The 27542-nt window shown below is 48.5% G+C and overlaps 1 protein-coding gene across 1 annotated transcript; it reads right to left on the bottom strand.

Moving 5' to 3' along the window:
- CD68 (CD68 molecule) lies at positions 1–27542 on the bottom strand. Its single transcript, XM_040347072.1, has 7 exons — positions 27379–27542; positions 15596–15872; positions 15181–15436; positions 11888–11998; positions 10465–10519; positions 6108–6275; positions 1–206 (listed from the first exon to the last, which is right to left on the bottom strand). The coding sequence occupies exons 1-7, from the start codon at positions 27422–27424 to the stop codon at positions 61–63; spliced, it is 1059 nt and encodes a 352-aa protein (XP_040203006.1). The 5' UTR covers positions 27425–27542; the 3' UTR covers positions 1–60.

Below are 27542 nucleotides of genomic sequence, written 5' to 3'. Positions count from 1 at the left end.
TTTTTTTTGAATTGTGGAGCTCGGATCTGTGTCGGGTTGTTTCTTTCTCCCGAAAAGGCGTTACAGAGGTTGGTATCCGGCGGATCTGTGCCGAATTTTACGAGCAATTACGTACGCAGCCACCACAACGACGATCAGCACCACGAGGACGATCCCCACCACGATGGGCACTGTCTTACTGCGAGAGGGGGAGGAGCAGCTCATCTCTGGAGGGGAGAAAGTGACATCACGTTAGATCTTTTCACAACTTTGTAACATTCTCCACCGCAGTCCATTGTTTTATATAAATTGTAAAATTGGCAGTTCTGAGGAATATGGGCGACTGACAAAATCCATTTTCTAATTCAATGTTATTAAACTAATTTAGGATATACCACAACAACAGAAGAGGGGGGACTTCCGATAGGGACACCCGTCCAAGAGGGAATTTCCCCTCACTTCATAGAGCTTTCACTAGAGGGGTCACCAGCAGGAGGAAGGCATAGTTGCCAACAGTCCCGATTTTCCCGGGACAATCCCGATTCCTCTATATAGATCTTTATATCACTAGAGGGGTCACCAGCAGGAGGAAGGAGGTCCTGATTCCTCTATATAGATCTTTATATCACTAGAGGGGTCACCAGCAGGAGGAAGGAGGTCCTGATCCCTCTTTATAGATCTTTATATCACTAGAGGGATCACCAGAAGGAGGAAGGCATAGTTGCCAACAGTCCCGATTTTCCCGGGACAATCCCGATTCCTCTATATAGATCTTTATATCACTAGAGGGGTCACCAGCAGGAGGAAGGAGGTCCTGATTCCTCTATATAGATCTTTATATCACTAGAGGGGTCACCAGCAGGAGGAAGGAGGTCCTGATCCCTCTTTATAGATCTTTATATCACTAGAGGGATCACCAGAAGGAGGAAGGCATAGTTGCCAACAGTCCAGATTTTCCCGGGACAATCCCGATTCCTCTATATAGATCTTTATATCACTAGAGGGGCCACCAGAAGGGGGAAGGAGGTCCTGATTCCTCTATAGAGATCTTTATATCACTAGAGGGATCACCAGAAGGGGGAAGGAGGTCCTGATTCCTCTATAGAGATCTTTATATCACTAGAGGGATCACCAGAAGGAGGAAGGCATAGTTGCCAACAGTCCAGATTTTCCCGGGACAATCCCGATTCCTCTATAGAGATCTTTATATCACTAGAGGGGCCACCAGAAGGGGGAAGGAGGTCCTGATTCCTCTATAGAGATCTTTATATCACTAGAGGGGTCACCAGCAGGAGGAAGGAGGTCCTGATTCCGGAAGGAGGTCCCGATTCCTCTATATAGATCTTTATATCACTAGAGGGGTCACCAGCAGGAGGAAGGAGGTCCCGATTCCTCTATATAGATCTTTATATCACTAGAGGGATCACCAGCAGGAGGAAGGAGGTCCCGATCCCTCTTTATAGATCTTTATATCACTAGAGGGGTCACCGGCAGGAGGGAGGCATAGTTGCCAACAGTCCCGATTTTCCCGGGACAATCCCGATTCCTCTATATTGATCACTATATCACTAGAGGGATCACCAGCAGGAGGAAGGAGGTCCCGATCCCTCTTTATAGATCTTTATATCACTAGAGGGGTCACCGGCAGGAGGGAGGCATAGTTGCCAACAGTCCCGATTTTCCCGGGACAATCCCGATTCCTCTATATAGATCTTTATATCACTAGAGGGGTCACCGGCGGGAGGAAGAAAGCTTCTCTCTTTAGATCTTTAGTTTTCAATGTATGATTTTCCTCTGGTCCATAAATAGAGAAGGAAGCACACCGTGTTGGTGAACACGGTCCATTGAGAATATTCTAGTTCCTCTTCTATAGGTAGAAGAGGAAATGTGTGGTGAGAAGAAAGAACTATTCAAATTAGAGACCATTGTGAGCGCAGGTTTCTTCTCTCTCTCTCTTTCACATTTAAATGAAATCCAAATAGGCTTCATATCTCCGAACTAATAGGTAGATTCAGGTACGGCGGCTTAACTTTGTGCGGGCGTAACGTATGTTATTTACGTTACGCCGCCGCAAGTTAGAGAGGCAAGTGCTGTATTCACAAAGCACTTGTCCTGTAAGTTGCGGCGGCGTAGCGTAAATTGGCCGGCGTAAGCCCGCCTAATTCAAATGTGGAAGAGGTGGGCGTGTTTTATGGAAATTATTTGTGACCTCACGTAAATGACGCTTCGAACGAACAGCGCATGCGCCGTCCGTGGACGTATCCCAGTGCGCATGCTCCAAATCACGTCGCAAAAAGTCAATGCTTTCGACGTGAACGTAACTTACGCCCAGCCCCATTCACGGACGAGTTACGCAAACGACGTAAAACGTGAAAAATTTGACGGCTGTCCGACGTCCATACTTAACATTGGCTGCGCCATCTTTTTGGTGGTTTATCTTAACGCCTGAAAACGCCTTACGTAAACGGCGTATCTTTACTGCGACGGGCGAGCGTACGTTCGTGAATAGGCGTATCTTGCTGATTTACATATTCTTAGCCAGATTCAGGTAGAGTTACGCCGGCGTATCAGTAAATACGCCGTCGTAACTCCGAATCTGCGCCGTCGTATATTTAAGTGTATTCTCAAATTCAGATACACTTAAATCTAGCTAAGATACGACCGCCGGCGCCGTCGTATCTTAGCTGTCTATTTAGGCCGGCCGCTAGGGGCGTGTACGCTGATTTACGCCTAGAATGTGTAAATCAGCGAGATACGCCTATTCACGAACGTACGCTTGCCCGTCGCAGTAAAGATACGCCGTTTACATAAGGCGTTTTCAGGCCTAAAGATATTCCACCAAAAAGATGGCGCAGCCAATGTTAAGTATGGACGTCGGAACCGCGTCAAATTTTTTTTTTTTTACGTCGTTTGCGTAAGTTGTCCGTGAATGGGGCTGGGCGTAATTTACGTTCACGCCGAAACCAATAAATCTTTGCGGCGTAATTTGGAGCAATGCGCACTGGGATACGTCCACGGACGGCGCATGTGCGCATCGTTCAAAACGTCAATCACGTCAGGTCACGATTCATTAGCATAAAACACGCCCACCTCTTCACAATTTGAATTAGGCGCGTTTACGCCGGCACATTTAAGCTACGCCGCCGTAACTTAGGACGCAAGTGCTTTGTGAATACAGCACTTGCCTCTCTAACTTACGGCGGCGTAGCGTATATGAGATACGCTACGCCTGCCTAACGTTAGGCACTTCTTCCTGAATCCAGCTATCTAGGCGTAAATCAGCGTACACGCCCCTAGCGGCCAGCGTAAATAGACAGCTAAGATACGACGGCGTAGGAGACTTCCGCCGGTCGTATCTTAGCAACATTTAAGCGTATCTCAGTTTGAGCATACGCTTAAATGTAGGACGGCGCGGATTCGGAGTTACGACGGTGTATCTACTGATACGCTGTCGTAACTGTACCTGAATCTGGCTATTAGTCTTGTCTTTGTAGCCGAGCAATACACTGGGACAGAAGGTGGTGCATCCCAAAGATCCAACAGTCAAGCACAAGCTTGTCGGTGACGGGGTCTCTTTAAGAAGAAGGGTCATTCTTTCGAGGACAGTGGGGTCAGGTCACAGTACCCCACGGCTCTTGAAGGCGTTGGGGGGGGCAAATAAACATTTACACTGCCACTATTTTACCTTTCAGCTGCCTGTACACTACAATGTCCTACTCAAAGCACTAGAACAGGGTTAGTGATTTCACTAGGCAAACTAGGCAGCCGCCTAGGGCGCCCCCGGCCACTGGTGTTCCTACTCTCTTCTCCCTGCAGCAAGCAACGAAGTCTCCGCATCAGGAGGCAGCCGTTGCTTCGTTCGCACATAGTGTCAGAGGCGTAGTGGCGGCAGAGGACTGTGTCTGTGTCCTGACTCCCAAATGAATGGAAGCAAGTAAACATTCATTGATGGGCACTGTTGAGGCTGCATTTGATGGGCGCTGGTGAGGCTGCATTTGATAGGCTCTGGTGGGCTGCATTTGATGGGCGCTGGTGAGGCTGCATTTGATAGGCTCTGGTGGGCTGCATTTGATGGGTGCTGGTGAGGCTGCATTTGATAGGCTCTGGTGGGGCTGCATTTGATGGGTGCTGGTGAGGCTGCATTTGATGGGCGCTGGTGAGGCTGCATTTGATGGTGCTGGTGAGGCTGCATTTGATGGGTGCTGGTGAGGCTGCATTTGATGGGCGCTGGTGAGGCTGCATTTGATAGGCGCTGGTGAGTCTGCATTTGATGGGCACTGGTGAGGCTGCAATTGATGGGCGCTGGTGAGGCTGCATTTAATGGGCGCTGGTGAGGCTGCATTTGATGGGCGCTTCATTAAAAAGGTGGGGTATACATGGGCGGGGCTACGGGGGGGGCGGCAAAATGGGGTTTCGCCTAGGGTGTCAAAAATCCTTGCACCAGGCCTGCTGGCACTCACAGGGTCGTCGGATGCATGTAGGGCCCCGGTGAGTGAAGAACATTGACGTTGTATTTGGAATCAGGTAGGTCAGTGTAGAGGTCTGGTAGGTTGGTCAGTGTAAGGGTCAGGTAGGTCAGTGTAGGGGTCAGGTAGGTCAGTGTAAGGGTCAGTGTAGGGGTCAGGTAGGTCAGTGTCGGTGTCAGGTACATCCATGTAGGGGTCAGATAGGTTAGTGTAGGGGTAAGGTAGGTCAGTGTAATGGTCAGGTAGGTCAGTGTCAGATAGCTCAGTGGTAGGTTAGTGTAGCGGTAGGGTAGGTCAGTGTAGGTAGGCCAGTTTCGGGGTCAGGTAGGTCAGTGTAATGGTCAGGTAGGTCAGTGTAGGGGTCAGGTAGGTCAGTGTAGGGGTCCGGTAGGTCGGTCAGTGTAATGGTCAGGTAGGTCAGTGTCAGATAGCTCAGTGGTAGGTTAGTGTAGGGGTAGGGTAGGTCAGTGTAGGTAGGCCAGTTTCGGGGTCAGGTAGGTCAGTGTAATGGTCAGGTAGGTCAGTGTAGGGGTCCGGTAGGTTGGTCAGTGTAATGGTCATGTAGGTCAGTGTTGGGGTCAGGTAGGTCAGTGTCGGTGTCAGGTACATCAGTGTAAGGGTCAGATAGGTTAGTGTAGATGTAAGGTAGGTCAGTGTAGGTAGGCCAGTTTAGGGGTCAGGTAGGTCAGTGTAGGGGTCCGGTAGGTCGGTCAGTGTAGGGGTCAGGTAGGTCCGTGTCGGTGTCAGGTACATCAGTGTAGGGGTCAGATAGGTCAGTGGTAGGTTAGTGTAGGGGTAAGGTAGGTCAGTGTAGGGGTCCGGTAGGTTGGTCAGTGTAATGGTCATGTAGGTCAGTGTAGGGGTCAGGTAGGTCAGTGTCGGTGTCAGGTACATCAGTGTAAGGGTCAGGTAGCTCAGTGGTAGGTTAGTGTAGATGTAAGGTAGGTCAGTGTAGGTAGGCCAGTTTCGGGGTCAGGTAGGTCAGTGTAATGGTCAGATAGGTCACATGGGTTACATGGGCAGGGAAAGAGGGTGGAGTGAGGGGTGGAGCCAAGGGGATGGCAAAATTAGGTTTCACCTAGGGTGTGAAAAATCCCTGCCTAGGAGAACATCTAGTGAGTGTACTGGCAGAGTGCCTGAGGTAAAAACGACTTGTTGTACTGGCACAGAGCCTGAGGTAAAAACGACTTGTTGTACTGGCACAGTGCCTGAGGGAAAATGATTGACTCTGTGTCTTAGGAAAGCAGGTAAAGCTCACCACACACATTACAATCTGACAATTCAATATCAGATCACCCAACTATTTAGTCCACCAGGGCCAGCCAGGCAAACAGTACTTTGTAAGAGGAGAGGTGAGAAGTTGTCGGCCATGTTGTTGTCTGGAGTTCCTCTGGAGGGTTTGGACCATGAGGGGGGGGGGGGACGGTTAGGATAAGGCAAGAGAGGCGGGGGGGGGGGCACAAACACTGCATCAGAAAATGCCCCGCCCCCGACATGGGCGTATCACCAGAATGCCAACGTGTTAACACATTTTGAAAACTGTTCCAAGAAACTTGATGGGACAGCTTGGCAGAGTTGGGTGATTCCGGCGCCCGCACTGGTGATTTTAGCTCACCATGCAGATAACACAATCATCAATATTATCTTCCCATCATCACTCACCTGGTCCAAAGTTGCCCCCTTTCAGCTCGATGGCCTGAGCCTGGACGTCCAATAGTGCAAGTTTCACACGGGAAGAAACCTCCAAGTCCACCTCTTTACAGGTAAAAGAATGCCCAAGTGGGGTACTCATCCCATTGAGAGATACATGAGCCCCCTGAGAGGTCCCCTCTGTGAAGGAAACAAAAAGAGAGTATGTCTAAGTAGGACTGCAGAGCTTGATGGGCACAGTGGTGGAAATTGATGGGCACAGTAGCTGCATTTGATGGGCACAGTGGTGGCAATTGATGGGCACAAAAGCTGTGTTTGATGGGCACAGTGACTGCAATTGATGAGCACAGTAGCTGTGTTTGATGGGCACAGTGGCTGCAATTGATGGACACAGTGGGCCAGATTCTCTTAGATCAGCGTATCTACGAGCGGGGCGTAGCGTATGCCATTAACACTACGCCGCCGCAACTTACTGGAGCAAGTGCCGTATTCTCCAAGCACTTGCTCCGTAATTTGCGGCGGCGTAGTCTAAATGGCCCAGCCTTAAACGTAGGCCACTGCGCATGCTCCGTAGTACGCCGCAAATACATTGGTTGCGACGTGAACGTAATTAACGCACAGCCCTATTCGCGACGAGTTACGTAAACGGCGTAAACGACGGAAAAAACAGACGCTGTCCCGACGGCCATACTTAACATGGCATACGGCGGACCGACGTAAGGTTACCCCTCATATAGCAGGGGTAACCTTACGTTTACGTAAACGACGTAAACTACGGCGAAGCGGCGCAAAAACGTTCGGGAATCGGCATATTCGGCTCATTTGCATATGCGACGCTGAAATCGACGTAAAAGCCACCTAGCGGCCAGCTAGGCGAGAATGTGACTGAGAATGTGACTGGCTCTCTACGGTGCGGCGTGCCGGAAAAACGCGTTGCCATTCTTGGTGCATTTCAGGTTCGATGTCAGACCAAAATTCAGGCTGAAATCGGACCTGAACCGGTGAACCAGCACACACACCGGACCGCTGCTGTGAGCCGCGTACGGCGGCGTGAACCCGGCCTTAAGCTTTGACAAGAAAAAGAAAATGGAAGCGGATTGGTTTCTATGCAGAGCTGCACCAGATTTTGCGCTCTCCAGCTTTAGTAAATCAAGAATATAATGGCGAGCAAGGGTAATGCCGCGTACACACGATCCGAATATAATGGCGAGCAAGGGTAATGCCGCGTACACACGATCCGAATATAATGGCGAGCAAGGGTAATGCCCCGTACACACGATCCGAATATAATGTCGAGCAAGGGTAATGCCGCGTACACACGATCCGAATATAATGTCGAGCAAGGGTAATGCCCCGAACACACGATCCGAATATAATGGCGAGCAAGGGTAATGCCGCGTACACACAATCCGAATATAATGGCAAGCAAGGGTAATGCCGCGTACACACGATCCGAATATAATGTCGAGCAAGGGTAATGCCGCGTACACACAATCCGAATATAATGGCAAGCAAGGGTAATGCCGCGTACACACGATCCGAATATAATGGCGAGCAAGGGTAATGCCGCGTACACACGATCCGAATATAATGTCGAGCAAGGGTAATGCCCCGAACACACGATCCGAATATAATGGCGAGCAAGGGTAATGCCCCGAACACACGATCCGAATATAATGGCGAGCAAGGGTAATGCCCCGTACCCACAATCACTTGTAAACACAGAAGTCCAGTTTCTGCGTTTACGAGTGACAACTCTGCACTCTGTGTTTAACCCCCCCTGAGCGCCGCACTCTGTGTGTAACCCTCCTGAGCGCCGCACTCTGTGTGTACCCCCCTGAGCGCCGCACTCTGTGTGTAACCCCCCTGAGCGCCGCACTCTGTGTGTAACCCCCCTGAACGCCGCACTCTGTGTGTAACCCCCCTGAGCGCCGCACTCTGTGTGTAACCCCCCCTGAGCGCCGCACTCTGCAACCCTCCTAAACGCCGCACTCTGTGTGTAACCCCCCCTGAGCGCCACACTCTGTAACCCTCCTGAGCGCTGCACTCTGTAACCCTCCTGAGCGCTGCACTCTGTGTGTAACCCCCCCTGTGCTGTGCACTCTGTGTGTAACCCCCCCTGAGCGCTGCACTTTGTGTGTAACCCCCCTGAGCGCCGCACTCTGTGTGTAACCCCCCCTGAGCGCCGCACTCTGTAACCCTCCTGAGCGCTGCACTCTGTGTGTAACCCCCCCTGTGCTGTGCACTCTGTGTGTAACCCCCCTGAGCGCTGCACTCTGTGTGTAACCCCCCCTGAGCGCTGCACTCTGTGTGTAACCCCCCCTGTGCTGTGCACTCTGTGTGTAACCCCCCTGAGCGCTGCACTCTGTGTGTAACCCCCCCTGAGCGCTGCACTCTGTCTGTAACCCCCCTGAGCGCTGCACTCTGTGTGTAACCCCCCCTGAGCGCTGCACTCTGTCTGTAACCCTCCTGAGCGCTGCACTCTGTGTGTAACCCCCCCTGAGCGCTGCACTCTGTCTGTAACCCCCCTGAGCGCTGCACTCTGTGTGTAACCCTCCTGAGCGCTGCACTCTGTGTGTAACCCTCCTGAGCGCTGCACTCTGTGTGTAACCCCCCTGAGTGATGCACTCTGTGTGTAACCCCCCCCCTGAGCTCTGCACTCTGTGTGTAACCCTCCTGAGCGCTGCACTCTGTGTGTAACCCCCCTGAGCGCTGCACTCTGTGTGTAACCCTCCTGAGCGCTGCACTCTGTGTGTAACCCTCCTGAGCGCTGCACTCTGTGTGTAACCCCCCTGAGCGCTGCACTCTGTGTGTAACCCCCCTGAGCGCTGCACTCTGTATGTAACCCTCCTGAGCGCTGCACTCTGTGTGTAACCCTCCTGAGCGCTGCACTCTGTGTGTAACCCCCCTGAGCGCTGCACTCTGTGTGTAACCCTCCTGAGCGCTGCACTCTGTGTGTAACCCCCCTGAGCGCTGCACTCTGTGTGTAACCCTCCTGAGCGCTGCACTCTGTGTGTAACCCTCCTGAGCGCTGCACTCTGTGTGTAACCCCCCTGAGCGCTGCACTCTGTGTGTAACCCCCCTGAGCGCTGCACTCTGTGTGTAACCCCCCTGAGCGCTGCACTCTGTATGTAACCCTCCTGAGCGCTGCACTCTGTGTGTAACCCTCCTGAGCGCTGCACTCTGTGTGTAACCCCCCCTGAGCGCTGCACTCTGTGTGTAACCCCCCCTGAGCTATGCACTCTGTGTGTAATCCCCCCTGAGCTCTGCACTCTGTGTGTAACCACCCCCTGAGCGCTGCACTCTGTGTGTAACCACCCCCTGAGCGCTGCACTCTGTGTGTAACCCCCCTGAGCTCTGCACTCTGTGTGTAACCACCCCCTGAGCGCTGCACTCTGTGTGTAACCCCCCTGAGCGCTGCACTCTGTGTGTAACCCCCCTGAGCGCTGCACTCTGTGTGTAACCCTCCTGAGCGCTGCACTCTGTGTGTAACCCTCCTGAGCGCTGCACTCTGTGTGTAACCCTCCTGAGCGCTGCACTCTGTGTGCAACTCTCCTGAGCTCTGCACTCTGTGTGTAACCCCCCTGAGCTCTGCACTCTGTGTGCAACTCTCCTGAGCTCTGCACTCTGTGTGTAACCCCCCTGAGCTCTGCACTCTGTGTGTAACCACCCCCTGAGCGCTGCACTCTGTATGTAACCCCCCTGAGCACTGCACTCTGTGTGTAATCCCCGGAGCGCTCGCATATCAAAGCAAGTTTCCCCATTGAAGTCAATGGAAACAAAAATTATTAGTTCCGCATTGACTTCAATGGTATGCAATACCGAATGCGGACAGAGGGTGCCGGAGAGCCTCGGAAACAGCCGGAAAGGCCCGAGGGCAGTTCGGCTAACCTTGGCAAACCTCGGAAAGACGAGCCGTTGTCGGGCCTTTCTGCGCATTTCCGAGCGCTGCCGTTTGGCTCAAGCGCCCCCCCCCTAACATCAGGCCAAATGCGGTACTGCACACCGCTTTGGTCTGATTCCTGCTGTTCGTTTTGCAAGACAACGCTCGCAAACTGAGTTAGGATATTTTAGAATACAGCGCTCGTATTGCGAAACGCTCGTTACTGGCAGTCCGAGGTTCCACTGCAAGGATGGTGAGAGCTTCTCATAAAGCCCCAGCAGAATCAGGAACTCAGCACAGAGATCTCACCAACAAAGTCCCCTGAAAAATAGAAGAAACCATCAAAGGAGGCCATTTTTCCAGCATCTCCCAGTCATTACAATATCGGTTTTGGAGGGTGTGACCTTTAAAATAACACATTTGCATACGGTGCTACCAAGGTTTGGTTCATATTCTAGAAGTTTGAAGTTGTTTTTGGGGTATTACCTCCATGTCCGGTAACATTGATGGCATCCAAATAAAACAAGCTTTTCTTCTTGTCCTTCAAAAAGAGTGAAAAATATTCCATAAATATCATTTTTACGGCAGAATACAAAACACCACCTTATCCTTTCTGATATGCTTTTTTATTAGAACAAGCTTCCCAAGATAGCTATCTCTGTACCTGCTGAATAGCCTGTGACTCCTCGCCGCCATGTCCCATATACAGTAAAACCTTGGACTACGAGCATAATCGTTCCAGAACCATGCTTGTAATCCAAAGCACTTGTAGTTCAAAGCGAATTTCCCCATAAGAAATAATGGAAACTCAAATGATTCGTTCCACAACCATTCATAAATCCTTCAGTTTATAGTCCATATTAGGGCAGTGGAAATTAACGATTAATTCCTCGATTAATCGTTAATTTCTTTGATCGATCAAAATAATTTTAATCGAGTACGAGATCCGCGGATTGAGCTCCGCGGTCTCGCCCATAGTTGTGACATGACGCTACTTGTATATCAAGACATCGCTTGTATATCAAGGAAAAATCTATTTTAAAAAAACGTTGCTTGTCTTGCAAAACGCTCTCAAACCAAGTTACTCTCAAACCAAGGTTTTACTATACCAGTTATACCTCACCACCCAATAGACTCAGTTCAATGGGTACTCTCGTATTTATGTATCTTTATTGCATTTATTGGGCCGGATTCAGAAAGATGAGCGCATCTTTCTGCAGGCGTAACATATCTCCGATACGTTATGCCACTGTAAATTTGGGCGCAAGTTCCGTATGCAGAAAGAACTTGCGCCCTTAGTTACGGCGGTGTAACGTATGTGTTGCGGCGTAAGCCCGCCTAATTCAAATAGGGATGTTGGGGAATGTTTTATTTAAATTTCACTTGACTCCCGCGTTTTTGACATTTTTTTTTAACTTTGCATGCGCCGTCCGTGAAATATCCCAGTGTGCATTGCTCCAAAGTACGCCGCAAGGACGTATTGGATTCGACGTGAACGTAAATGATGTACAGCCCTATTCGCGAACGACTTACGCAAATGACGTAAAATTTTCAAAACTCGGCGCGGGAACGACGGCCATACTTAACATTAGCTACGCCTCATATAGCAGGGGTAACTATACACCGAAAAAAGCCTAACGTAAACAATGTAAAAAAAATGCGCCGGCAGAACGTACGTTTCTGAATCGGCGTAAATGCCTAATTAGCATATTCCTCACGTAACTATACGGAAGCGCCACCTAGCGGCCAGCGTGAATATGCAGCCTAAGATACGACGGTGTAAGACACTTACACCAGTCGGATCTTAGGGATTCTAAGATCCAACCGCACTCAGCGATACGACGGCGTATCTCGTTTCTGAATCCGGCCCATTATCTTTATCTCGCCATCCAATCTACATCCTCCATACCTTTCTGAATGTCAGGGCAAGACTTCCGTTTGGAAAAGTCAACATCAGCTCTGCTGTGTCAGGACTACAACTCCCATTGGCCTTTGTGGTCGGAGGTGGTGGGATGGTGTACTGAAAGAACAGAAGAAACACAAGGATCAGTGCAAGTTAAACAAACTGACTTGTAATGACCTGAAACCCAAGATTGACACATACATTCAGCAAAATTGTGATGTCCATTGTTGGAACGTTTTAGTATTTGGTAGGACCCTTCCTATAGCTATGACTTTGATAACTATGATCATATTAACTATGCAGGTCCGTAGATAAAAAAAAAAAAATCCTGGGGGGGGGGGGGGGGTCAGCCTTGGGTACCCAGAGGACATAACGTACTGAGGAGGCAGTGGGCAGTGGGGCTGCCCCCCCACCTCCTCAGTCAATGGGTAGCTTAAACTCTCTCAAAGGTCCCTCTTGACATCACCTCTGAAGGACTCAGGCTGTCCGACTCTCACAGCTGAAAGGCTAAACTAGCCTAGCTGCTGCATAGTTGATAAAAACCCCCTTGACCCCCCCATTATCTACGCCCCTGTAACTATGAGATGATAAGAGCTTGGGAAGCATCATTAGTTCAGCCAATTATAATATCAGGCTGTTTTAAGATACAGTATATGGTGCTGCCCTTTGTTGACAGCCCTGGATGTGACCATAGGATGTCGTTGATCTGGTAATCACGGGTCTTGACAGGACAAGCTAAATCAATCATCATTGGCTTTCAAGGATTATATTTGATCCACTGACTCTCATAGCAGAAATAGATCAACTGGTCCTATAAATCATTTTTTTCTTGCCTTGCCTATTGGTGGTTATGTGACTGCCCACGTTCCTCTTCTTCCCCCAGCTCTGAGGGTGAGAGTTGGAGAAAAGACACTTGGGGGGCTACCACCAATGTCACAGGTCCCAAAAAAACTTTCACTCCATGGAGGCCAGTGAAGTATCTTCCAGTAGCAATCTGAATTCAGAACTACAGACATATTGAGCATCGCAATGGCATACGATAGGTCCGAAATATGAGGAAAGGACACAAATGAATCATGCCAGGACGGATCTGCTTTTCTGCCTAGCATGGTCAGTTTCAGTACAAACAGGAAGGGGTTCCTTCAGAGGAGGACTGCAAGGATCAACGGGGAGTCGGACTGTATTTTCTGACTTTTACAGCTCTTAGCAACATTACAGAGAATGCAATAGGCTTAAAAAGAGGCCAATGCCGAAGTATGATATGCCTGGGTTAAAACCAGGGACATTGCCAGATGAAAATACAAAAACTCAAAACAAGGAAATCAATGCAGCTAAGCAATGGTAGACTGCAGTATAATACATTTTTATTTTTTGGTTTAAGTCCCTCCTAATATGTTTCATCCTTAAAGCCATCCAAAGATGGAGAAAAATGGCTCGATTCCCCTATCAACACAGTCAGTGTGGATGGCGGAATCCCTCCCGCGGACCTATTGTCCATTCTCCTCTTGGGTACTCTCAGCCTGTTCATACAGCCTGCAGAACCGGCCGAGACTTGAACCGTCAATGGAGGGCTTTAATGGGGTTCAGGAAAGAAAATCGCTAGTTAAAGGCAGTGTTGATGGGGGAGCCATTTTGTTGTCCAGCTTCTTCCTCCTGCCAGTGACCCCTCTAGTAATATAAAGATCTATATAGAGGAATCAGGACCTCCTTCCTCCTGCTGGTGACCCCTCTAGTAATATAAAGATCTATATAGAGGAATCAGAACCTCCTTCCACCTGCTGGTGACCCCTCTAGTGATATAAAGATCTATATAGAGTAATCAGGACCTCCTTCCACCTGCTGGTGACCCCTCTAGTGATATAAAGATCTATATAGAGGAATCAGGACCTCCTTCCTCCTGCTGGTGACCCCTCTAGTTATATAAAGATCTATTTAGAGGAATCAGGACCTCCTTCCTCCTGCTGGTGATCCCTCTAGTTATATAAATATCTATATAGAGGAATCGGGACCCCCTTCTTCCTTCTGGTGACCCCTCTAGTGATATAAAGATCTATATAGAGGAATCAGGACCTCCTTCCTCCTGCTGGCGATCCCTCCAGTGATATAAAGATCTATATAGAGGAATCAGGACCTCCTTCCTCCTGCTGGTGACCCCTCTAGTGATATAAAGATCTATATAGAGGGATCAGGACCTCCTTCCTCCTCTGGTGACCCCTCTAGTGATATAAAGATCTATAGAGGAATCAGGACCTCCTTCCTCCTGCTGGTGATCCCTCTAGTGATATAAAGATCTATATAGTGGAATCAGGGCCTCCTTCCTCCTGCTGGTGATCCCTCTAGTGATATAAAGACCTATATAGAGGGATCAGGACCTCCTTCCTCCTGCTGGTGACCCCTCCAATTTTGGATCCCACAGTTTGATTTCCCTGCTGCCTGGCAATATTGTTTGCTCATTGTGCAGTGGTTGTCTGTCTCCAGCTTTCATATTTAGTGGGGCACATGGGGGTACAGGGACAAAAGTAGGGGGCCAACTTTAAAATGCAATCATATATATATAAATATATATCCTGAGGCCCTTTACTGCAATCCCACAACGGGCCCTTGATCATGTTCTGCAGTGAGCTCCCTTCCTACTATACTGGGGCCCCCCAGGGTGGCAGAAAACAAGAGATATATGTCACCAGCACACCAAGAAAATATAAGGGTCCAAAGATGTAGGAGAACTATCAGGGTTGCAAAGGTTGTCCTGCCACCAGGCCCTGGTGTTCTGCCACTGTGGGGTTCCACCGGTTGTCCTGTCCCTGCTATTGACAGCGCTGGTCTGGCATCTGTCCCCTTGGCAGCGGCAGCAGTCTGTTAGGACCTAGTGCTGGTGACATTAGGGGTGCATGCAGGGAAAGGCTGGCACTATTGGTTATAGAGAGCCGAGCCCCCAGCTGGTCACCTAGCAGCAGTAATGCAGGGGAAGGAGTAGATCGGGCGGCTGTGTGAGCGCTCGCATTATGCAGTGTCAGCGAGCAGAGGGAGGGGGGAGGAATCCCCTGCAGGAGCTGACTGGGGAGGCTATGCCTCTCTGGAGAGACTGTGTTACTCCAGCGGCGGCCCGAGCAAAATACAAGACCCCTCTGCCCCCCCTAGGGATGCCATTGTCATTGTGCAATCATATGGAATGAGCACCCCCAACATCTTTCCTTAGTTCTTGGTAATACTGTTCCCTCAAATACTGTACTCTATGAGATCACCTTGTAGATTGTGCCCAGGATTTCCACTAAATAACTCAGCTATGAGCAGTAACTTACATTTCGAATTGTGGTGTTGTCCAATGTCAACATGAAGACCGCCTTTATCCTCAGACAAACTTCCGACGTACCATTCACAAAATACTCTGTGGGAGGCGGTAGAGGGGAAGGTGTGGTATGAGGGGGAGTAGTTTGGTTAGTATGTGGTGTAGAAGTGTGGTTGCTGGGGGAAGTCGTGGATGCCTGAGTTGTACGATTGGTGTGTGCCGTGGTGTGATTGGTGTGTGCCGTAGTGTGATTGGTGTGTGCCGTAGTGGGCGGTTCAGTTGTATGATTGGTATGGGCCGTGGTGGGCGGTTCGGTTGTATGATTGGTGTGTGCCGTGGTGGGCGGTTCAGTTGTATGATTGGTTTGGGCCGTGGTGGGCGGTTCAGTTGTATGATTGGTATGGGCCGTGGTGGGCGGTTCGGTTGTATGATTGGTGTGTGCCGTGGTGGGCGGTTCAGTTGTATGATTGGTTTGGGCCGTGGTGGGCGGTTCAGTTGTATGATTGGTATGGGCCGTGGTGGGCGGTTCAGTTGTATGATTGGTATGGGCCGTGGTGGGCGGTTCAGTTGTATGATTGGTATGGGCCGTTGTTGGGGCAACTGTAGTGTGGCGTGTAGTAGTCTTTTTCGGACACCACTGTAGAGTTCTTGTAATCTGCATAGTAGCCGATGTTGGTCTGACAGCTTGATTGTCACCGAAACACTCTGTAATAAAAACACAAAAAATTAGGACAGTTGAGTGACGTCACAAAGGACAACTATGGCGGAGTCGTTTTTTGCCGAATATAGCAACATTCAATACTTCATAATGAACATAGACAAGTTATCACCCAAACAGAAGCGGATCTCTAATTAGGAAAATTAGGCGGCCGCCAAAGGCCTCGCGCCTCGCCCGCTAATTTGCCTAATGTGTGTGTGTGAGTGAGTGAATAACTTGTATAGCGCTACAAATGCAAACTAAATCGCCTCAAGGCGCTTTGTATCCGAAGTCGTCCTGATCCTTCAGAAGAGGTGGGTCTCACGTTTTTTGCTGAAGGCCCGATGGTTTTCTTCCATGCGGATGTTAGTTGGTAGAGCGTTCCATAGCCGTGGTCCTTGGACTGCGAATCTTCGTACTCCTTTAGACTTGTAGCGGAACTTGGGGATTTGGAGGAGGTTTTGGTTGGTCGATCGAAGAACGCGATTGGGGTTGTAGTATTTTATTTTCTCGCATCAATATTGAGGGGCGATTCCTTGTGTGCATTTGTGTGGGAGTGGGTTGCGAATTTCCCCCGATCGGAGTCCCCAGGGCCGTGTTTATGCCTGGAAATAGTTCTCTTAATCTCTTAGGGCCAGATCCACAGAGCGAGTACGCCGGCGTATCTACTGATACGCCGGCGTACTTTCAAATTTCCCGCGTCGTATCTTTAGTTTCAATCCTCAAACCAAGATACAACGGCATCTGGGTTTGATCCGACAGGTGTACGGCTTTGTACGCCTTCGGATCGTAGATGCAATACTTCGGCTTCCGCTGGGTGGAGTTTGCGTCGTTTTCCGCCTCGGGTATGCCAATTAGCTTTTTCCGACGATCCACGAACGTACGCGTGGCAGTCGCATTCTCTTACGTCGTCTCTAGTCTGCTTTTTCCGGCGTATAGTTAAAGCTGCTATTTTGCATATGGCCGTCGTTCCCGCGTCGAAATTTGAAATATTTTTTTTTTTTTCGTAAGTCGTCCGTGAATAGGGATGGACGTAATTCACGTCTAAGTTAAAAAAATGACGTCGTTGCGAAGTCATTTCGCGCAATGCACGGTGGGAAATTTTGAAACGGAGCATGCGCAGTTCTGTCGGCGCTGGGACGCGCTTCATTTAAATGAATCACGCCCCCCACCCGCCGATTTGAATTACGCACCGAGAGATACACTACGCCGCCGTAACTTACTGCGCAAATTCTTTGTGGATTCGAAAGAATTCTAAAGTAAGTTACAGCGGCGTAGCGTATCTCTGATACGCTGCGCCTATCTAAATGTACGTGGATCTGCCCCTTAATCACTTCCCGAGGTCCCAGGGTAAGTGCATTGCGGCTCCATGTACTCCCCTCCTCCGGCTCCTCCCCTTTTGCCGCGCTCTGCGGATCTCCTGCAAGGTGCAGAGCGCTGAGCAGCTCCCTCGTCCACTCTCCAGGACGGAAGCAGGGCCAGAGACGGCTCTTTAATTAGGCAAATTAGGAGGTCGCCTAAGGCCCCTTTCACATTACTGATCCGCCTCGTGAACCAACGCTTGCATAGCGGGGATCGCTCCGTTGATCCCCGCTGAGCCGGCGGATGACAGGGCGGTCCCCGCACACTGTGCAGGGACCGCCTTGTCTTTTCTCCGCTCTCCCCTATGGGGGGATCGAATGAACATGGACCATCTGTCCGTGTTCACCCGATCCGATCCGCCAGACGGATGGAAAAGTAGTTTTTTTCTCCGTCACACTTTACATAGTTACATAGTTAGTCAGGTTGAAAAAAGACACAAGTCCATCCAGTTCAACCTCAAAAAAATAAACAAACAAAATAAAAAACACAATACAATCCCATACACCCAACTCCATACCCACAGTTGATCCAGAGGAAGGCAAAAAACCCCAGCAGAGCATGAGATCCAATTTGCTACAGCAGGGGAAAAAATTCCTTCCTGATCCCCCGAGAGGCAATCGGATTTTCCCTGAATCAACTTTACCTACAAATCTTAGTACTCAGTTATTTTATGTACATTTAGGAAAGAATCCAGGCCTTTCTTAAAGCAATCCACTGAGCTGGCCAGAACCACCTCTGGAGGGAGTCTGTTCCACATTTTCACAGCTCTTACTGTGAAAAAACCTTTCCGTATTTGGAGGTGAAATCTCTTTTCCTCTAGAAGTAAAGAGTGCCCCCTTGTCCTCAGTGTTGACCGTAAAGTGAATAACTCAACACCAAGTACACTGTATGGACCCCTTATATATTTGTACATGTTGATCATATCCCCCCTTATTCTCCTCTTCTCAAGAGAGAATAAATTCAGTTCCTCTAATCTTTCCTCATAGCTGAGCTCCTCCATGCCTCTTATCAGTTTGGTTGCCCTTCTCTGCACTTTCTCCAGTTCTCCGATATCCTTTTTGAGAACTGGTGCCCAAAACTGAACTGCATATTCCAGATGAGGTCTTACTAATGATTTGTACAGGGGCAAAATTATATCTCTGTCTCTGGAGTCCATACCTCTCTTATACAAGAAAGGACTTTGCTCGCTTTGGAAACCGCAGCTTGGCATTGCATGTTATTATTGAGCTTATGATCAACTAAAACCCCCAGATCCTTCTCCACTACAGACCCCCCCAGTTGTACTCCCCCTAGTATGTATGATGCATGCATATTCTTAGCCCCCAAGTGCATAACTTTACATTTATCTACATTAAACCTCATCTGCCACTTAGTCGCCCAATTAGACAGAGCATTGAGGTCGGCTTGTAAATTGGAGACATCCTGCAAGGACGTTATTCCACTGCATAGCTTGGTGTCATCTGCAAAGACAGAAATTTTACTTTTGATCCCAGACCCAATATCATTTATAAATATATTGAAAAGTAAGGGTCCCAGCACTGAACCTTGGGGTACACCACTGATAACCTTGGACCATTCAGAGTAAGAATCATTAACCACGACTCTCTGAATTCTGTCTTTCAGCCAGTTTTCTATCCATTTACAAACTGATATATCCAATCCTGTAGACCTTACCTTACACATGAGCCGTGTGTGCGGAACTGTATCGAACGCTTTTGCAAAATCCAAATATATCACGTCCACAGCCACGCCTCTGTCCAGGGTTTTACTTACCTCTTCATAAAAGGAAATCAGGTTTGTCTGACAACTTCTGTCTTTCATGAATCCATGTTGTCTGCTGCTTAAATAGTTTTTTTCCAGCAAGAACTCATCCATGTGGTCTTTTATTAAACGTTCCAGTATCTTCCCAACTATAGAAGTTAGACTAACAGGTCTATAGTTACTTGGTAAAGACTTTGTTCCCTTTTTAAATATGGGCACCACATTGGCGGATCAGAGCGGGTCGGATGTCACCGCTGACATCCGCGGCTCCATAGAGGAGCGCGGAGCGCCCGTTCAGGTCTGCCTAAAAAACTGGCAGGCGGACCTCAACGGTCCGCCCGTGTGAAAGAGCCCTTAGGCCTCAAGCTCACAGGGGCCTCGCGGCCGCCTATCTTGCCCAATGCATTACCCCAGTTTTGAGGGACAGGGGACATTAACGCCGCTGTACTCAGGCAGCGTTAACAGCCCTGACTCAGGAGCGGAGCTGCCAGCGTCCCTAACAACCAGTGAATATCGGTGACACCACCCCTTGTGACGTCAATGACCCAACATGCCCTCAGTCAATGACGTCACAAGGGGGCGGGTTCACCAGGTGACATCACTGGGTGGCCCCCACCCCTTAGTTATTAAAGAGCAGGATCTGGGGGCCGCCTTGTTAAAGGGGGTTTCCAGATTCCGATAAGCCCCCTGCCCGAAGACCCCCACAACCACCGGCCAGGGTTGTGGGGAAGAGGCTCTTGTCCTTGAATTGTTTTTCCCATCATGGGTGTGAGTGGGGTCCCATGTCAAGGTTTGCCTAAGGCCTCACAAAGACTAAAGCCGCCTGTGGCACAGGGAAGTGTGTAATGGAGGAACCTGCTCCTGCCAGAGTTGGTGCTTGCCGATCATCGGGGGGCCTGTCTGCCGCTCAAGGTACAGCAGGACAGACAGTCCTGCCCGACACTGACACGTAAGTGGGGCCTCACGTCTTAGAGTTTTGCCTAAGGCCTCACAAAGCCTAGAGCCACTTCATTTTTCTTGGCTTGTTGTAGTTTTGTACATCACCGTGTTCTTGATGCTCAGAATTTGGTGTGACCGTGTGTATACAAGACAAGTTTGAGCCAACATTCGGTTTTCTTGTTGGAATTTCCGATCGCGCGTACGCGGCATTAGAAAAAAAGATCAAAAAATCTTACCAATTTCCAGAAATGGCTGTAATTGGTACAACTCGGAAAAGATCCACCAAGAAGCAGTCTAATGTCTATGATGGACTCATCCTTTAACCACTTAACCACTTAAGGACCGGACCAATATGCTGCCTAAAGACCCAAGGGGTTTTTACAGTTCGGGACTGCGTCGCTTTAACAGACAATTGCGCGGTCGTGCGACGTGGCTCCCAAACAAAATTGACGTCCTTTTTTCCCCACAAATAGAGCTTTCTTTTGGTGGTATTTGATCACCTCTGCGGTTTTTATTTTTTGCGCTATAAACAAAAATAGAGCGACAATTTTGAAAAAAATTCAATATTTTTTACTTTTTGCTATAATAAATATCCCCCAAAAACATATATAAAAATTTTTTTTTCTCAGTTTAGGCCGATACGTATTCTTCTACCTATTTTTGGTAAAAAAAATCGCAATAATCGTTTATCGGTTGGTTTGCGCAAAATGTATAGCGTTTACAAAATAGGGGATAGTTTTATTGCATTTTTATTTTTTTTATTTTTTTTACTACTAATGGCGGCGATCAGCGATTTTTTTTGTGACTGCGACATTATGGCGGACACTTCGGACAATTTTGACACATTTTTGGGACCATTGTCATTTTCACAGCAAAAAATGCATTTAAATTGCATTCTTTATTGTGAAAATGACAGTTGCAGTTTGGGAGTTAACCACAGGGGGCGCTGTAGGAGTTAGGGTTCACCTAGTGTGTGTTTACATCTGTAGGGGGGTGTGGCTGTAGGACTGACATCATCGATTGTGTCTCCCCTATATAAGAGATCACTCGATCGATGCAGCGCCACAGTGAAGCACGGGGAAGCCGTGTTTACATACGGCTCTCCACGTTCTTCAGCTCCGGGGAGCGATCGCGACATCGTCCCGGATCGCTCCCCGAGGCTTACCGACCGCCGCATGTACCGGGGGGGGGGGGTCCCGATCGGACCCCCGACCCACGTCTAGCAGAGGACGTACAGGTACGTACATGTGCCTGTCCGTGCCATTCTGCTGACGTATATGTACATGAGGAGGTCGGCAAGTGGTTAAGGGCCGAGCCTCTTTCTGAGATTTGGTGTTTACAAGTTAAAAAAAAAAAAATTTGCTAGAAAATTACTTAGAACCCCCAAACATTATATATTTTTTCTAACACCCTAGAGAATAAAATGGCGGTCGTTGCAATACTTTTTGTCACACTGTATTTGCGCAGCGGTCTTAACCACTTCAGCCCCGGACCATTTGGCTGGCCAAAGACCAGAGCACTTTTTGCGATTCGGCACTGCGTCGCTTTAAATGACAATTGCGCGGTCGTGCGACGTGGCTCCCAAAGAAAATTTACGTCTTTTTTCCCCCACAAATAGAGGTTTCTTTTGGTGGTATTTGATCACCTCTGGCAGTTTTTTTTTGCGCTATAAACAAAAATAGAGCGTCAATTTTGAAAAAAAAACAATATTTTTTTACTTTTTGCTGTAATAAATATCCCCCAAAAATATATAAAATAGTTTAGGCCGATACGTATACTTCTATATATTTTTGGTAAAAAAAAACGCAATAAGCATTTATTGATTGGTTTGCGCAAAAGTTATAGCATCTACAAAATAGGGGATAGATTTACGGCATTTTTATTTTTATTTAATTTTTTACTAGTAATGGTGGCAATCAGCAATTTTTATCGTGACTGCGACATTATGGTGGACACATCGGACACTTTTGGAGCTATTTTGGGACCATTCACATTGATACAGGGATCAGTGCTATAAAAATGCACTGATTACTGTGTAAATGTGACTGTCAGTGAAGGGGTTAACCACTAGGGGGCTAGAAAGGGGTGTCCTAGGGAGTGATTCTAACTGTGGGGGGGGCGTGGCTATGAGTGACACATCACTGATCGCTGCTCCTGATGACAGGGAGCAGGCGATCAGTGACATGTCACTAGGAAGAACAGGGAGATGTTGGCCCGGATTCAGGTAGATCGGCGCATCTTTCTGCCGGCGTAGCGCATCTCATATTCACTATGCAGTTGTAACACAGAGAGGCAAGCAGAGTATTCACAAAGCACTTGCTCCCTACGTTGCGCCAGCGTAACGTAAATTATACGGCGTAAGCCCGCCTAATTCAAAGTAGGTGGACCCTGGGAGCGTGATCCATTTAAATTAACCGTGACCCCATGCAAATGATGGGCCGAACGAACGGCACATGCGCCTTCCCGTAGACGCTTCCCAGTGCGCATGCTCAGAATCACGTCTGAACGAATGCCTAAGATACGTCGAATCACTGAACGTAACCTACGCCCAGCCCTATTCACGTAGTCCTACGTAAACGACGTAAAATACGACGGCTGTTCCGTGGTCCATACCTTTGCATGGGATGCGCCTCCTTTAGGTGGAATAACTTTACGCCGGACGTACCCCTTATGTAAACGGCGTATATTTCTGCGACGGGCGCAAGTACGTCGGTGAATCGGCGTATCTCCCTCATTTGCATATTTGCAATGAGGCGGCCAGCGTAAACATGCGCCCAAGATACGCCGGCGTAGGAAAGTTACGTCGGTCGGAGGAAGCCTATTTTCAGGCGTTTCTAGTTCTATGGGCACGGCGCATGGATACGACGGCGCACATTGACACTTACGCGGCGTATCTGTAGATACGTCGGCGTAAGTGCTACGTGAATCCGGGGCGTTGTGTTTACACTGGCATCTCCCCGTTCTACAGCTCCGTGACCCAATCAGCGATACCTCACATGTGTGGTTTGTGAAGGCCAGTTATAGGTGAGGGGAGGAGCCATCTGTTTGTTTCTGACGTCTATGATGGACCCATAACACACGTTGCTGGATCTCTGCTGATCCTGAAGCTCCAAGAGGGACCACAAGGATGAAAGATTGCAAAAATGAGGGAATACACAGCCACAACCATGGTAAACCCACCAGCAGCAACAAGCATGTTGGCAGGTGCAGTTAGTTTGCCAGCCACTAGATGGCTCTGTTGCCAACGTAATATGGAAAAGGCAAAGTTAATCAGGTGTTGGGGCCCCCCCTTTTAGAAAAATCCCTTCTCTAGTGGAGTAGCGGTTGGAGTTAGTGTCCATATAAATGCCAGTGAGTGAGGGGCCCCTAGAATGTCCAGGGTATGCAGGGCCATCTTTAAGGCAGGGCAAAAGGGGCAGCTGACCTGGTGATCAAATACCACCAAAAGAAAGCTCTATTTGTGGGGGGGGGAAAGCACGCCAATTTTGTTTGGGAGCCACGTTGCGCGACCACGCAGTTGTCAGTTAAAGCGACGCAGTGCCGAATCGCAAAAAAGTGCTTTGGTCTTTGGCCAGCCAAATGGTCTGGGGCTGAAGTGATTAACCCACCTGCAGCATAAGACTCACCGCTAGCAACAATAGATCCCCCATCAGCAACAGTAGACATCCCCAGCAAAAATCGACCCCCCCCCCTGCAAAATCAGATCCCCTCTAACAACAATAAATTCCCCAGTAGCCAACATCAACAGATCCTCCAGCAGCCAGCAACAAAGACCCCTCCCCAAATGGTCCAGGGCTGAATAAGTTAACAGGACATCCCTCCCAGCAACGACTGTCCCCCCAGCATCATAAGACCCATCCCAGCAACCATAGATCCCCCATGAGCAACAGAAGAACTCCCCAGCAACAATAGGCCCTCTTCCTTAGCAAAAAGAGATTCTTTACAGCAACAATAGGTTCCCCAGTTGAGGGGTCTGTGGGTGCCATCAGATACTAAAACACACACAACTGAATGTTCTCGCCTGATGGAAAAGTTTGTTGGTCGGGTTGGCTACAGGGATATATCTATTAGATGCTAGGAGTCAGGAGAGAGTTATATTTCACTGTGTTTAAATGTCTATATTCAGGTTTTTTTTTTCAGCGGGAACGTAGTGGAACGCAGTTCCGGCACCTCCAGAACTGAATGTATGTAATCAATGACTAAGGGGTGTCGGGGTGTGCTGGAGGCATGGGTGTCTGCTCCATAGGGCAAGGGGGGCAATTGACCCCCCTGGAAAATCGAGAAGGTGTTGAAGAGTTCTGCGGCCACGGGCTGTCTGAGCGGTCCTAGGTTGGATGTCACACAGGCACAGCGAGCAGAGTGAAGCTGCCTCCCCCTCCAGTGTTTATGTGTACACAGGGGGAGGGAACCTGCTGTGCCTGTGCTGCACTAATGGCTGATCTGAGGTACTGAATGGGATGGGGAGGGGGGTTTGTGCTGAATGGGGGGGGTCCATCTGTGCTGAAGGGGGGGTCTGTGCTGAAGGCGGGTATGTGCTGAAGGAGGGGCTGTGCCTAAAGGGGGTCCATCTGTGCTGAAGGGGGGGTCTTTGATGAATGGAGGGGTCTGTGCGGAATGGGGGGGTCTGTGCTGAAGGGGGGTCCATCTGTGCTGAATGGAGGGGTCTGTGCAGAATGGGGGGTCTGTGCTGAAGGGGGGTCCATCTGTGCTGAATGGAGGGGTCTGTGCTGAAGGGGGGGTCCATCTGTGCTGAAGGGGGTTCTGTTCATTCTCTAGGCTATATTTATATGGGCATGGAGTGAAGCTGAATTATCTCAAGAGCTATTTCACACTGCCAGCTGGCCGCGTTATCGGTAAAGTGGTGCTTTACCATCGTTTTAGCTGCGCTATTCGGCCACTAGCGGGGCGCTTTTAACTCCCGCTAGCGTTTGAAGAAAAGGGTTAAATGCGACTGTGTATCGCTGCTGCTGAAGCGCCCCTCCCTGAAAAATTTCAGCGGACGCCCATGGCTGGAGGGTCTATAGATGATGGCATCTATAGACCCTCCAGCACACCCCGACACCCCTTAGCCATTGATTACATACATTCAGTTCTGGAGGTGGCGGAACTTGCGTTCCACTACGTTCCCGCTGGGAAAAAAAAACTGAATATAGACATTTAAACACAGTGAAATATAACTCTCTCCTGACTCCTAGCATCTAATAGATATAATCTCCGGTAGCCAACCCGACCAACAAACTTTTCCATCGGGCAAGAACATTCAGTTGTGTGTGTTTTAGGATCTGATGGCACCCACAGACCCCTCAACTGTTCTCTACTCCATCCAAGAAGATTGCCAAGATCGTACAATTGTAAATCTTAGCAAAGATCGTTTCGTATTTGATACATTTTAGTCTGTTTATTATCCCGTTGAAAGCACTTTGTTATAGCTGTTTCAGTAAGTGTAAAAAAAAATACCAATCGATCTGCCAAAAATCTTGCAAGCTGATAACATTCCCGTGTTGCATTCTTATCAGTTACATTGTTCCCAGCTATCTCTGTGGACACATACACCATCTCCGCCCCACCCCCACACAGTTTCCGGCCTTGGACTTAGGTGTACCTCATATGCGGAGGTTTGATCGACGTGCCCTGTTTTCAAAGTCCTCCAAACGCGCTTGCAGCATTACGTTTTTATCTTTGAAGCCCCATACACACTATCAGTTTTCCTGATGGTTTTCTCTTCAGGTTTACCAAAACCATCTAATATGAGGTCAAACCTTAAGCGTTTCAATTTGAATGCAATCAGGCAGGTCCTTGTACTACATGGTTTTGGTAAACCTGAAGAGAAAACCAGCAGGAAAACTGATAGTGTGTATGGGGCTTAAGAGTCTCAAATTCATTGTCATGTGAAATTACATTAGTTTCAATGTCATCCATTCTGTTTTCTTTTTGCCACCTAGCAACGCCCCCTCCCTTCACTGCCAGTGGCATTTTTACAGTGATCAGTGCATTTTTTTTAACACTGATCGCTGTATCAATGACAATGGGCCCGAAATGGAGTTAAAAGTGTCCGATGTGTCTGCCATAATGTCGCAGTCACGATAAAAATCGCTGATCGCCGCCATTACTAGTAAAAAAAAAAAAATATTAATAAAAATGCCATAAAACTATTCCCTATCTCAGTGTTTCTCAACTCCAGTCCTCAAGGCGCCGCAACAGGTCATGTTTTCAGGCTTTCCATTATTTTGCACAGGTGATTTGATCAGTTTCACTGCCAAAGGCTGGGTTCACACTACTACACTACTTTCATCCTACTTTGCTCTGTGTTCAATGTTTCCCTATGAGAGCGTCTTGTAGTGTCCTACACAAGTCGGTCCGACTTTGAAAATGCTCCCTGTACTACTTTTGGTCCTACATTGATCCTACTTCAGGCCCATTGAATATCATTGAAGTCGGACCAAAGTAGTATCCTGTTCATGAAAGTAGGATGGATGTAGGACCAATGTAGGATAAATGTAGGACCAATGTAGCAGAGCAAAGTAGGATGAAAGTAGTGTAATAGTGTGAACCCAGCCTTAGCAGTTACCACAGCCGTTTAATCTGAGGGAAATCCTGAAAACATGACCTGTTGGGGCGCCTCGAGGACTGGAGTTGAGAAACAGTGGTCTATCCTGTAGACGCTATAACTTTTGCGCAAACCAATCAATAAACGCTTATCGTGATTTTTTTACCAAAAATATGTAGAAGAATACATATCGGCATAAACTGAGTAAAAATCTTTTTTTTTTTACATATTTTTGGGTGAAATTTATTATAGCAAAAAGTAAAAAATATTATATTTTTCTTCAAAATTGTCGCACTATTTTTTTAGCGCAAAAAAATAAAAACCGCAGAGGTGATCAAATACCACCAAAAGAAAGCTCTATTTGTGGGGGGAAAAAAAGACGTCAATTTTATTTGGGAGCCACGTCGCACGACCGCGCAATTGTCAGTTAAAGCGACGCAGCGCCGAATCGCAAAAAGTGCTCTGGTCTTTGGCCAGCCAAATGGTCCGGGCTGAAGTGGTTAACAGTAGATCCCTCCCAGCAATGATTGACCCACCTGCAGCATAAGACTCACCGCTAGCAACAATAGATCCCCCATCAGCAACGGGCTGAAGTGGTTAAAGCAGTAATTTATAAATCCATCCCGCACACACGCCTCAAGATTCACCACAAGATTATCAGCTCTTGCCCTCTCTCTTTCTTTTGAATGGGCAGTCAATCGCCCCAAGTACAAACAACATGGCATCTTTTTTCTTCATATAACAGGATAAGTAATCTGTTTTCCTGGATCAGAAAGGACCAGAAGATTGCAGATGAGGAAAATCATGAAAAACTGACCTGTTCTAGGTGGATAAGCAGCAGAATGGACAATCACTGATCTAATGACTCCATTGGAGGTCAAGATGGAAAATGGCGGACACCTTACCTGCTATGAGGACAGAACTGATGAAAAGCCTCCATAGATAATCCATGTCTAGAGTCGGGTGCTGTGATTAGTTGTCGCTCCCCACAGTCTGATGATTATTTCCCCCGTCCCGTTATCTCTTGTACGAGGCTCCAGGCTCATGTGACCGCTCAGCAAACTTGAAC

This window comes from Rana temporaria, chromosome 3, assembly GCF_905171775.1.
Source record: "Rana temporaria chromosome 3, aRanTem1.1, whole genome shotgun sequence".
Classification (NCBI taxonomy): Eukaryota; Metazoa; Chordata; class Amphibia; order Anura; family Ranidae; genus Rana; species Rana temporaria.
This window is presented reverse-complemented; position numbering and strand designations above follow the sequence as displayed.

Coding starts and splice junctions, on each gene's coding strand:
- CD68 (XM_040347072.1), bottom strand. CDS start 27,424: ATGGATTATCTATGGAGGCTTTTCATCAGTTCTGTCCTCATAGCAG. Junction 15,437..15,595: donor ACCACGGCACACACCAATCA/TACAACCGAACC, acceptor AACTGAACCGCC/CACTACGGCACACACCAATC. Junction 10,520..11,887: donor TTGCCCTGACATTCAGAAAG/GTATGGAGGATG, acceptor CTCTTTTTGAAG/GACAAGAAGAAAAGCTTGTT.